This window comes from Oncorhynchus mykiss, chromosome 11 (genome assembly GCF_057628025.1).
Source record: "Oncorhynchus mykiss isolate SJ-2025 chromosome 11, ASM5762802v1, whole genome shotgun sequence".
NCBI classification, from domain to species: domain Eukaryota; kingdom Metazoa; phylum Chordata; class Actinopteri; order Salmoniformes; family Salmonidae; genus Oncorhynchus; species Oncorhynchus mykiss.
Window position 1 is genome coordinate 18,994,474 of NC_143032.1, and position 13,242 is coordinate 19,007,715.

Here is a 13,242-nt window from a genome sequence, read left to right on the forward strand (position 1 = left end):
TCTTCATGAAGTCATTTATTCTCTTTAGTGCTTTTCAACATTCTTAAAAACAAGCCTTTCTATGTGCAGTAAATGCCGCTTTCTATAAAGATTTATAATACAACCTTCATTCGCCAACATAGGAATATGGCTAAACACAACACACACACACGCACTCACACCAACACACACACACATGCACTCACACCAACACACACACGCACTCACTCACACTCGTCCTTTAGTGACCCCATCTCTCACTCTTTCCATTCCTCCTCTCTCCATTCCATCCCAATCACCCCTCCTCCATTTCTCCAGTATCACGCGCCTCAGCAGGTCATGCGGGCCACTCCAAACTCCAGGCTGACCACAGCGGGCTCGGCCTTGGCCCCGTATGTCCCCTGCAGGTCACTGTAGCTCTCCTTGCGCTCTGTACCGCTGCTGCCCTCTACTGTCCGCTCTGTGTCACTGCAGCACTCTGTCACCTCCTCTCCCACCTCCTCCTCCTCCTCCTCCTGCTGTCGCTGTGCCTCCTTCCGGCTGAGGGGGGCTTCCAGGATGAGGGAGTGAGGGCGCGTGGGGAGGATGCGTTGGTCTCTAGGGGAAGCCTGTGGGTCCGGGGTGGGGGGGCTGATGCCATGCTTCTGTAGCCTCTGGAGGGACAAAGAAGGAGACATAGGGTTAGATTTAGTAACGAGAACCCCCCCACCCATAAAAACACATTGCGCACCACCAATACCTCCACACAATCACCTGTTGTTTTCAGAATTCTGATGTGCTGATTGATGTCACATTGTGTGTCGTTTCAATACACCAGCACCACATTAAAACCATACCTCTAACCCCTCCTCTCAAGCCATATTTTATTTATTAACGTACACCTTTTTTTAACCAGGTAGGCAAGTTGAGAACAAGTTCTCATTTACAACTGCGACGTGGCCAAGATAAAGCAAAGCAGTTCGACACATAACTACACAGAGTTAAACATGGAGTAAAACAAACATACAATCAAAAATACAGTAGAAAAATCTTTATACAGCATGTGCAAATGAGGTAGGATAAGAGAGGTAAGGCAATAAATAGGCCATGGTGGCGAAGTAATTACAATATTGCAATTAGACAGTGGAATGGTAGAATGTGCAGAAGACAAATGTGCAAGTAGAGATACTGGAGTGCAAAAGAGCAAGATAAACAAATAAATACAGTATGGGGATGAGGTAGATTAGATGGGCTAATTATAGATGAGCTATGTACAGGTGCAGTGATCTGTGAGCTGCTCTGACAGCTGGTGCTTAAAGCTAGTGAGGGAGGTAAGGGTCTCCAGCTTTAGTGATTTTTGCAGTTCGTTCCAGTCATTGGCAGCAGAGAACTGGAAGGAGAGGCGGCCAAAGGAAGAATTGGCTTTGGGGGTAACCAGGGAGACATACCCGCTGGAGTGCGTGTCAGTGAGCTGAGATAAGGCGGGGCTTTACCTAGCGTAGACTTGTAGATGACCTGGAGCCAGTGGGTTTGGCAATGAGTATGAAGCGAGGGCCAGCCAACGAGTGTACAGATCACAGTGGTGAGTAGTATATGGGGCTTTGGTGACAAAACGGGTGGCACTGTGATAGACTACATCCAATTTGTTGAGTAGAGCGTTGGAGACTATTTTATAGATGACATCACCGAAGTTGAGGATGGGTAGGATGGTCAGTTTTACGAGGGTATGTTTGGCAGCATAAGTGAAGGATGCTTTGTTGCAAAATAGGAAGCCGTTTCTAGATTTCATTTTGGATTGGAGATGTTTAATGCGAGTCTGGAAGGAGAGTTTACAGTCTAACCAGACACCCAGGTATTTGTAGTTGTCCACATATTCTAAGTCAGAGCCGTCCAGAGTAGTGATCCTGGACTGGTGGGCAGGTGCGGGCAGGGAACGGTTGAAGAGCAGGCATTTAGTTTTACTAGCGTTTAAGAGCAGTTGGAGGCCACAGAAGGAGTGTTGTATGGCGTTGAAGCTCGTCTGGAGGTTAGTTAACAGTGTCCAAAGAAGGGCCAGATGTATACAGAATGGTGTCGTCTGCGTAGAGGTGGATCAAAGAATCACCCGCCCGCAAGAGCGACATCATTGATGTATACAAAGCGACAGCCCCCTGAGCCCCCACACCTCCTGAAATGACGCCACACTGTTAATCATTTTATACAATTCAAACCTAAGGCAGGGTTCGTTCTTGTTAGCCATACAGACAACTTGGCCTGGCCAAACAAACAGTTCAGCAAAACACATTTTACCCTTTTCTCTGCTTGAATAGCTTGGCCCCAATCACAAACATCCCCACAGAGAAGACCACTCCCAACCTCACACACAGAGTCTAGAGACAATAACAGCATTATCCTGGCACACAGAAAAAAACATGATCAGTCTCAGTCACTGCACAAAACAGATACCCCTCCCCAACTCCCAGGTCAACCCTATAGCTATTGGTGACCAGGGCTCCATGTAATACCCTCCACTGGAGGTCCTCTGACATGTTTGGCACTGGGAGCTTATAGTGCACCCTCCACCTATACCCTGCCATGCTCTCAGCCCCCCACAACCCCCTGATGCCCCGTCACTCCCACTAAGCTCCTGATGTGCCTAACCTTGACACGGAGGGTGTACAGCGCCTTACCCCCCACTTCCACATACTCCCACAGGCTCGGCGTGCTAAATATCAGTAATATCTGTCTCTGCTGTCACTTGCAGTGGTGGCCACTCCTCCAGAGGCTGCTCTAGCACACGCTTCACTGGCTCAGGCAGAGCCTCCTGGACCTTCCCATGACTCTCTCCAGCAACCTAAGAGACGTTAGTCCCGCCTGTTGTGCCAACTCCTGGGGGGTTTCCCACCCTCCACCAGTCGTTGGTCAGCTAGTCTCCTGCTGCCATTAAACATCACTGCAGGGTGGCTGAACAAACGGACCTCAAAGGGATCAGTGGGTTGTGGAAGATGGGCTTCTCCCACGTCCCCCCTCGTGTGGGCCTCGGCAGCTGCCAGGCACTCAGTACTGCAGCATAGAAATCAGAGACCCCTGCTTCGTTTAGTCTCTCCGGCTTCTTCTCATGAAGAAGAGCTTGCCGCCCAGCCCTAAACCACTCATAAACAGAGCACATGCTGGTTCCCTCCAGCTAACATCAGTGTGGTACAGTAGCCTCTGCACTGCTTCGAGTCAGAATGATGCCACCCTGCTCTCCAGGTCCACCAGGCCTTGTCCTCCCTCCTGGACAGATAATAATCCACGTATTTGCGTTGCATGTCCGCAAGCAATCTGCCGGTGGGGAGGGGTGGGTGTGTGTGTGTGTGTGTGTCAACTACACTGGGACATGGGGCTCTTTATCCCATCAAAGAGAAAGGAGCACTTGTAAGAGCTGGATTTTCCATGTTGAGAGAGAGCTGTCAGCATCCATTTTCTTGTTTGGGTTGGAAAAACAGAGTGGGGAAACCAAGAAAACCCATTGTTTACTTTTGTCTGATGGGCGTGTAACTCCTGTTGTGCGCGCGCGCATATCTCCCTCACAACAGAAGTTACACGCCCATCAGACAAAAGTAAACAATGGGTTTTCTTGGTTTCCCCACTCTGTTTTTCCAACCCAAACAAGAAAATGGATGCTAACAGCTCTCTCTCAACATGGAAAATCCAGCTCTTACAAGTGCTCCTTTCTCTTTGATGGGATAAAGAGCCCCATGTCCCAGTGTAGTTGATAGATGATCTTGCATCCCCCACCCTATCCTGCCACACCAGCTCAACCTCCGCTAGACTCAAGCTCCCCAAGTACCCTGAAGAAGAAAAGGCTGTATACTGCTGACAGAAACACCCAATCTGGGCTTTCCATACATCCCACCAATGACAGAGACTCAAACTCCCCTTTCCGGTGTCCCCACCTCTCCCAAAAGCCTTGGAAGCTTGAGCAAAAAGTGTTATCTTGTAAGAGCTTTAATTTGAATTTTCAATAGGACACCTGCCTGGGCCCTGGTGAAACAGAGAAGTGAGCCATGGCAATATGATGGTCTGAAAGCCCAACTGGGAGAATGGAGGCTCTCACTAGCGTATTGCTCTGATTTTTTAATGCATAGATACGATCCAAACGAGTTGCGTTCACCCTCCCCCAACCACCTTTACTGCTTTGGAGGTGGGATACTTAGTTCTCCATGTGTCCACTAAATCAAACTCATTCAGAACGTCATTCAACACCGCTGCCGAGACCGAACGCAATTCCTCAACATTCCTGTCTTTAGTGAAGTCAATTGTCCGCCAACTCCTGGACAGTCTGTGGCGTTGGTGGATGAAGCGAGACATGATGTCCCAAATGTGCTCAATTGGATTCAGGTCTGGGGAACAGGCGGGCCAGTCCATAGCATCAATGCCTTCCTCTTGCAGGAACTGCTGACACACTCCAGCCACATGAGGTCTAGCATTGTCTTGCATTAGGAGGAACCCAGGGCCAACCGCACTAGCATATGGTCTCACAAGGGGTCTGAGGATCTCATCTTGGTACCTAATGGCAATCAGGCTACCTCTGGCGAGCACATGGAGGGCTGTGCGGCCCCCCAAAGAAATGCCACCCCACACCATGACTGACCCACCGCCAAACCGGTCATGCTGGAGGATGTTGCAGGCAGCAGAACGTTCTCCACGGTGTCTCCAGACTCTGTCACGTCTGTCACATGTGCTCAGTGTGAACCTGCTTTCATCTGTGAAGAGAACAGGCGCCAGTGGTGAATTTACCAATCTTGGTGTTCTCTGGCAAATGCAAAACGTCCTGCACGGTGTTGGGCTGTAAGCGCAACACCCCCACCTGTGGACGTCGGTACCTCATACCACCCTCATGGAGTCTGTTTCTGACAGTTTGAGCAGACATATGCACATTTGTGGCCTGCTGGAGGTCATTTTGCAGGGCTCTGGCAGTGCTCCTCCTGCTCCTCCTTGCACAAAGGCGGAGGTAGCGGTCCTGCTGTTGGGTTGTTGCCCTCCTACGGCCTCCTCCACGTCTCCTGATGTACTGGCCTGTCTCCTGGTAGCGCCTCCATGCTCTGGACACTACGCTGACAGACACAGCAAACCTTCTTGCCACAGCTCGCATTGATGTTCCATGCTGGATGGTCTGCACAACGCATCACCGGGGGCAAACTACCTGCCCTCCAGGACACCTACACCACCCGATGTCACAGGAAGGCCATAAAGATCATCAAGGACAACAACCACCCGAGCCACTGCCTGTTCACCCTGCTATCATCCAGAAGGCGAGGTCAGTACAGGTGCATCAAAGCAGGGACCGAGAGACTGAAAAACAGCTTCTATCTCAAGGCCATCAGACTGTTAAACAGCCACCACTAACATTGAGTGGCTGCTGCCAACACACTGACTCAACTCTAGCCACTTTAATAATGGGAATTGATGGGAAATGATGTAAAATATATCACTAGCCACTTTAAACAATTCTACCTAATATAATGTTTACATACCCTACATTATTCATCTCATATGTATACGTATATACTGTACTCTATATCATCTACTGCATCTTTATGTAATACATGTATCACTAGCCACTTTAACTATGCCACTTTGTTTACATACTCATATGTATATACTGCACTCAATACCATCTACTGTATCTTGCCTATGCCGCTCTGTACCATCTCTCATTCATATATCTTTATGTACATATTCTTTATCCCCTTACACTTGTGTCTTTAAGGTAGTAGTTTTGGAATTGTTAGCTAGATTACATGTTGGTTATTACTGCATTGTCGGAACTAGAAGCACAAGCATTTCGCTACACTCGCACTAACATCTGCTAACCATGTGTATGTGACAAATAAAATTTGATTTGGATTTGGATGAGCTGCACTACCTGAGCCACTTGTGTGGGTTGTAGACTCCGTCTCATGCTACCACTAGAGTGAAAGCACCGCCAGCATTCAAAAGTGACCAAAACATCAGCCAGGAAGCATAGGAACTGAGAAGTGGTCTGTGGTCACCACCTGCAGAACCACTCCTTTATTGGGGGTGTCTTGCTAATTGCCTATAATTTCCACCTGTTGTCTATTCCATTTGCACAACAGAATGTGAAATTTGTCAATCAGTGTTGCTTCCTAAGTGGACAGTTTGATTTCACAGAAGTGTGATTGACTTGGAGTTACATTGTGTTGTTTAAGTGTTCCCTTTATTTTTTTGAGCAGTGTATATACTAAGAAAAAAATCACATTGAAATTGTTTTGTTTTACAAACCCCTCTCCCCCCAGTCTCTGCTGCTTTCAGGTTAAGGCAGCCTAACCATAAAATCTCCAGGTGGGAGAGAAAACACCACAATTAGAAACCAGTAGAGTAGCCCATGAAGCCACCGTGCCATGAAATACCTATCAATTTACACAGAGTCTATAGAAATGCCCTTACGCACCAATGTGACCCACTTTCTTAGCCTATACTGCTTCCTGGGTGAGAGGACACTAAACCCCTAATTCTTCATCAGGTGTTGTGCTGACCTTACAAACCTTTCAGAAGCAGGAATATAACACTCCAGCAGAACCTTATTTTTCCCCTTAATCTCCCTCAGGAAGCTAGACAGTTCCCTCGCTGTATGTATAGGGCCCACAGACCCTGTACTCACCTCCTCAGCATGCTTACCGTTCCCCACAGACCCTGTACTCACCTCCTCAGCATGCTTAGCGTTCCCCACAGACCCTGTACTCACCTCCTCAGCATGCTTACCGTTCCCCACAGACCCTGTACTCACCTCCTCAGCATGCTTAGCGTTCCCCACAGACCCTGTACTCACCTCCTCAGCATGCTTAGCGTTCCCCACAGACCCTGTACTCACCTCCTCAGCATGCTTAGCGTTCCCCACAGACCCTGTACTCACCTCCTCAGCATGCTTAGCGTTCCCCACAGACCCTGTACTCACCTCCTCAGCATGCTTAGCGTTCCCCACAGACCCTGTACTCACCTCCTCAGCATGCTTAGCGTTCCCCACAGACCCTGTACTCACCTCCTCAGCATGCTTAGCGTTCCCCACAGACCCTGTACTCACCTCCTCAGCATGCTTAGCGTTCCCCACAGACCCTGTACTCACCTCCTCAGCATGCTTAGCGTTCCCCACAGACCCTGTACTCACCTCCACCACCAGAGTTTCCGTTACTACAACAACCTGCCTCTGCTCATTCCCCCCCCCCCCATCTATACACCCCCTTCTCCAATAAACAAACAATGCGTTAACACTGCACCATGAAAAAAATGCATAAAAACGTCAAAATAAGCACGAAACAGGATAGAAATAGGATAGTTGCCCTCAACACAACCCATCAACCCAGACCCCAGTGAGATACAAGTACTCACAGCCTCCAGGTCTTTTATTGTGTCCTCCAGTTGGCAGTTGCTCTCTTTCAGGGTGAGAACGTTCTTCAGGACAGACTGACGGGGGTGCATGGAGCGATCAAACTGGTGGTACATATTCCTCCAGAACCTGACACACACAGACACACAGACAGACAGACAGATCAAAATGTAATTGTATTTTCTTCGTAAACAACAGGTGTAAACTAATGCTTAATTACGGACCCTTCCCAGCAATGCAATGCAAAAAATATTTTTTTGGGGGGATGGATATATACACAGGGTACTGTACAGTTTATGACTGAAGATGATTTTTTTTGACACCGCCCTGTATAGAGGTCCTGGATGGCAGGGAGCTCAGCCCTAGTGATGTACTGGACCGTACGCACTACCCTCTGTAGCATCTTGCGGTCGGATGCCAAGCAGTTACAATACCAAGTGGTGATGCAGTCAGTCAAGATGCTCTCAATGGTGCAGCTGTAGAACTTTGAGGATCCGAGGGCCCATGCCAAATCTTTTCAGCCTCCTGAGGGGAAAGGGACGTTGTCGTGCCCTCTTCACGACTGTGTTGATGTGTGGACCATGATAATTCCTTAGTGATGTGGACACAGAGGAACTTGAAGCTCTAGACCTGTCACAACAGCCCCGTCTATGTGGATGGGGGCGTACTCGGCCCTCCGTTTCCTATATTCCTCGATCAGGTTGTTGTTCTGGTACCACACTGCCAGGTCTCTGACCTCCTCCCTGTAGGCTGTCTTATCGTCGTCGGTGATCAGGCCTACCACCATCTGCAAACTTAATGATGGTGTTGGAGTCGTGCTCGGCCACACAGTCATGGGTGAACAGGAGGGGACTAAGCACGTACCCCTGAGGGGCCCCCTTGTTAAGGGTCAGCGTGGCGGATATGTTGTTGCAGAAGGTGTTTAATACCAGGGTCCTTAGCTTAGTGATGAGCTTGGAGGGCACTAGGGTGTTGACCGGTGAACTGTCGTCAATTAACAGCATCCTCAAATAAGTGTTCCTTTTGTCCAGGTGGGACAAAGTAGTGTGGAGTGAAACAGAGATTAGGAAGATGAGGAAAGGAGAGAAAGGATATTCTTAGAGTAGAGTGGATGAGGGAAGGAGAGAGAGAGAGGAGGTAAAGGACTAGTTCTTACTTGAAGTGGCAGGGCAGGGTGGAGGGTTCTAGGACGGGGTGTGTGTCTGCGTAGGTGGGGCAGTAGGCAGGGTTTAGGTAGTTCTGCTGCTCTCTTAACAGAAACGCCCACAGAGAGTGAGTCCTGTCTCCAAGTCTGGCAGGAGAGAGAGAGAAGATTGAGTGAGTGTGTGGGAGAGAGATGGAAAGCGTGCATGTTTGTGGTTTACTCACTGCAGCTCTTCTCTCTGTCTCTGGTTGTTAGCCAGGAAGTTTCCGTACTGACAGGAGTGAACATGTTCATGGATCTGCAGCAGCAGCCACTCACTGAACTCAAACGCCTGAGGAAGAGTAGGTTTCATCATCATCACCACCACAATCATTCCTCACTCTTCCACTGTGATGGCTGCTATGTGGTGAGTATACTGGAAACACCAGATGCCTGCACACACACACACACACACACACACACACACACACACCTGGGGAAACTGCTCGGTGAGCTGCCACACACACTCCAGGAACTGTGTGAAAACGGGGGACACCTCCTTGGGGTCTCCATCCAACTGGTCACACCTGTCTGCAAACTTGTGTCCAAATGAGATCCAGTCTTTCTCTATGAGGACCTGAAACACAGAGAGAGCAGAGTTTCTTATGACATGTTTCTTTCCTCTACAGGCATACACACATACACACACACACACACACACTTACCATGAAGCCTTTGATGGTGCGGTAGTAGGGGTCCATGAGCAGAGCTCCCAGAGAGCAGACCTGGGCTGTCCGATCCCAGCCGTCTGAACAGTGGACCAACACACTGGCTCCTTCTACGGTCACTGCCTATGGGGGAGGGGGACTGAAGTTAAATCACTACCATTATCATAACTTGTAAATAAATTATATATTTTTAAATACAATGTTTTAATTGTCACACACACCGGAAAGGTGCAGTAAAATGTGTTGTTTTACATGGTCAGGATTAGGGTATTAGAACCAGTGACCTTTCGGTTACTGGCCCAATGCTAAGTGCTAGGCTACCTGCTTCATGTGACAAATTAGAAAAATGGTGGAGAGTCGACTCCAAAATAATTGATTCCTCAGCTCCTTGCACGTCGACTCCCGGTGTTGACTCCCATTTCTGAATGCCAAGATTAGATTCCGCTCAGAATCAACTCCTAAAGATTCAGTATTTTTGGAACAGAGGAGACTGAGTAGCTGCCGTACTTCCACGAACACAAACACTTGCATCTTTCATAGCGAGCTAGCGAGGGACGGATAGCGAGGGGAGGGGCACAGCATAGTCAGGTCGGCCACCAGGCAGACAGTCAGAACCGTGCACTAGGCCCATCTATAGGCAGTCAAAAGCTGTATATCGCAACGGGATGCTGTATCTCACAATTTATTTCCTTGCAATGTCTCGCAACTTCAGTAAAGCAGGGCCTATTATCAATGAATAGGCTAGGATATTCTACACGCAACAGACGGAAGACTGAACACACACTGGCATCATGATCATAACACTGCTAACAGTTGAGAAGCGTTTTTCAACTAAAACTAGTGTTTCTACAGACAAATGCAGGTAGGTCCCTCCCCGTTTTCTTCTGTTTAAGAATAATTTTGCAACAGAATCGGCAGAATGAATACGCCCCCAGGCGAGCCAGCGTGAGGGAGAGAGGTGCGCATGTGTCTTGGTAATCTGTTTTGCATTCCTCGCAAATTCACCAAAGTAGCCTCAAGTTCACCTCTTCCGCTCTGGTTTTATTTAAATGAAACAACTTTCCCCAGACCTACAGTGCCTTGCGAAAGTATTCGGCCCCCTTGAACTTTGCGACCTTTTGCCACATTTCAGGCTTCAAACATAAAGATATAAAACTGTATTTTTTTGTGAAGAATCAACAACAAGTGGGACACAATCATGAAGTGGAACGACATTTATTGGATATTTCAAACTTTTTTAACAAATCAAAAACTGAAAAATTGGGCGTGCAAAATTATTCAGCCCCGTTAAGTTAATACTTTGTAGCGCCACCTTTTGCTGCGATTACAGCTGTAAGTCGCTTGGGGTATGTCTATCAGTTTTGCACATCGAGAGACTTACATTTTTTCCCATTCCTCCTTGCAAAACAGCTCGAGCTCAGTGAGGTTGGATGGAGAGCATTTGTGAACAGCAGTTTTCAGTTCTTTCCACAGATTCTCGATTGGATTCAGGTCTGGACTTTGACTTGGCCATTCTAACACCTGGATATGTTTATTTTTTAACCATTCCATTGTAGATTTTGCTTTATGTTTTGGATCATTGTCTTGTTGGAAGAAAAATCTCCGTCCCAGTCTCAGGTCTTTTGCAGACTCCATCAGGTTTTCTTCCAGAATGGTCCTGTATTTGGCAACATCCATCTTCCCATCAATTTTAACCATCTTCCCTGTCCCTGCTGAAGAAAAGCAGGCCCAAACCATGATGCTGCCACCACCATGTTTGACAGTGGGGATGGTGTGTTCAGCTGTGTTGCTTTTACGCCAAACATAACGTTTTGCATTGTTGCCAAAAAGTTCAATTTTGGTTTCATCTGACCAGAGCATCTTCTTCCACATGTTTGGTGTGTCTCCCAGGTGGCTTGTGGCAAACTTTAAATTACACTTTTTATGGATATCTTTAAGAAATGGCTTTCTTCTCGCCACTCTTCCATAAAGGCCAGATTTGTGCAATATACGACTGATTGTTGTCCTATGGACAGAGTCTCCCACCTCAGCTGTAGATCTCTGCAGTTCATCCAGAGTGATCATGGGCCTCTTGGCTGCATCTCTGATCAGTCTTCTCCTTGTATGAGCTGAAAGTTTAGAGGGACGGCCAGGTCTTGGTAGATTTGCAGTGGTCTGATACTCCTTCCATTTCAATATTATCGCTTGCACAGTGCTCCTTGGGATGTTTAAAGCTTGGGAAATCTTTTTGTATCCAAATCCGGCTTTAAACTTCTTCACAACAGTATCTCGGACCTGCCTGGTGTGTTCCTTGTTCTTCATGATGCTCTCTGCGCTTTTAACGGACCTCTGAGACTATCACAGTGCAGGTGCATTTATACGGAGACTTGATTACACACAGGTGGATTGTATTTATCATCATTAGTCATTTAGGTCAACATTGGATCATTCAGAGATCCTCACTGAACTTCTGGAGAGAGTTTGCTGCACTGAAAGTAAAGGGGCTGAATAATTTTGCACGCCCAATTTTTCAGTTTTTGATTTGTTAAAAAAGTTTGAAATATCCAATAAATGTTGTTCCACTTCATGATTGTGTCCCACTTGTTGTTGATTCTTCACAAAAAAATACAGTTTTATATCTTTATGTTTGAAGCCTGAAATGTGGCAAAAAGGTCGCAAAGTTCAAGGGGGCCGAATACTTTCGCAAGGCACTGTATATAGCATATCGTCTAGTTAGGATATAACACGGAAAATCATGTTTTGTGATAACTGCACTGCTACATTGTTTTTCGGTTTGGGATTTTTCTTAAAACGTTAAGGATCCCAAATTAACGTTTATACCCCTAACTGTCTGCAATCACAGTGTGACTAAACTGAAGTGGAAAGCAGAAAGTAATTGGAGAAGGGACATGGCCTTACCTTGGTGAGGAAGATGGCTGCATCTACCACAGCTTTGACGTGCCGTAGCCAACCACAGCTCTCCAAGCCCAGCAGGTAGTCATTTACCGACAGAAAACGACTTCCCACCACTGAGACAGGCAGAGAGAGATGGAAGGGGTGAAGTAAATAGCGCATGTGGGTGTAGTGCATGTGTGGTGTGAGTGAGTGTTCCCGTCTGACCTTCCAGGAGTTTCTGTAGGCTGGTCCTCATCACGTGGATGTTCTCGATCCCCACAAACTGGAAGCGGATGTTGGAGTAGTTATCTTCATTCTCATAGCCTTTACCTGCTGCTCTGTTGGCCATGGCATTCAACTGCAGAGAGGGAGGGCGATAAACAAAAGAATGAAGGAATGGACTGAGAATGTCCACATTCTTTGGCAAGAGCTTGCTAACAGCGTTGCGATTAGGTACCTTGGGCCTGGTATCCATGACGTAGACAAATCGGCTGTTGTGATTGGCTTTGCTGATGGCCTGCAACATGCTCTCGTCCTCCAGGCATCGTGCGCTGAACCCAGAGAGAGGCTGGCTGCACCGACACACTGCTGCCTGCAGGGGACAGGGACGAGCACAGAAAACAGGGGTGAGCACAGAAAACAGGGGTTAGGCCCCACACACCTAACCGGACGATTTACAGAGAGAGACTTGTTAGGTTGGGAATATTGTGTTGGGGTGAAATGGTAAAAGTAACGGTACAGATTAGGTTTAGATTATGACTGGTGTTGTGATCAGTGGTAAAATGTTAGGGTAGGGATCATCAACTAGATTCACTGTGTACAGATTTTTCCTTGAGCAGATGGTCGGGGTGCCTGAACATAATTATAAAATAATTTGTAGACTGTAAATTGACCGAAAGAAGCCCAAACAGATAATATTTGACTAGCACATAATCATTTCAAACCTTACATTTGTATACAATAATTTCTCTCCATTATGTGTGGGAATATTTGGGAACAAATGACTTAAATTAAAATTACTTGGGACTGATTAAAATTCTCAACAATAAAAAGAAAGAACTTGGGGGGGCCAAATAAAAGCAGATACGTGTTATGGTTAGGGTGAAGATGGGTAGGGTATACAGTGCATTCAGAAAGTATTCAGACCCCTTGACTTATTCCACATTTTGTTACGTTACAGCCTTATTCTA

At 47.2% G+C, this 13,242-nt stretch overlaps 1 protein-coding gene across 1 annotated transcript in view; it reads right to left on the minus strand.

Annotated features, from left to right (window-relative positions):
• The window catches only part of LOC110535428 (phosphatidylinositol-3,5-bisphosphate 3-phosphatase MTMR6), a 24,982-nt gene continuing 11,740 nt past the window's right edge, over positions 1–13,242 (minus strand). Inside the window, exons 6-14 of the mRNA XM_021620414.3 lie at positions 12,510–12,644; positions 12,278–12,410; positions 12,077–12,186; positions 9,176–9,301; positions 8,944–9,087; positions 8,696–8,802; positions 8,484–8,618; positions 7,330–7,456; positions 1–632 (exon numbers count right to left, since the gene is read on the minus strand). Coding sequence (XP_021476089.3) covers positions 309–632; positions 7,330–7,456; positions 8,484–8,618; positions 8,696–8,802; positions 8,944–9,087; positions 9,176–9,301; positions 12,077–12,186; positions 12,278–12,410; positions 12,510–12,644 — 1,341 coding nt within the window. The 3' untranslated portion in view covers positions 1–308. The remainder of the gene's footprint in view (positions 633–7,329; positions 7,457–8,483; positions 8,619–8,695; positions 8,803–8,943; positions 9,088–9,175; positions 9,302–12,076; positions 12,187–12,277; positions 12,411–12,509; positions 12,645–13,242) is intronic.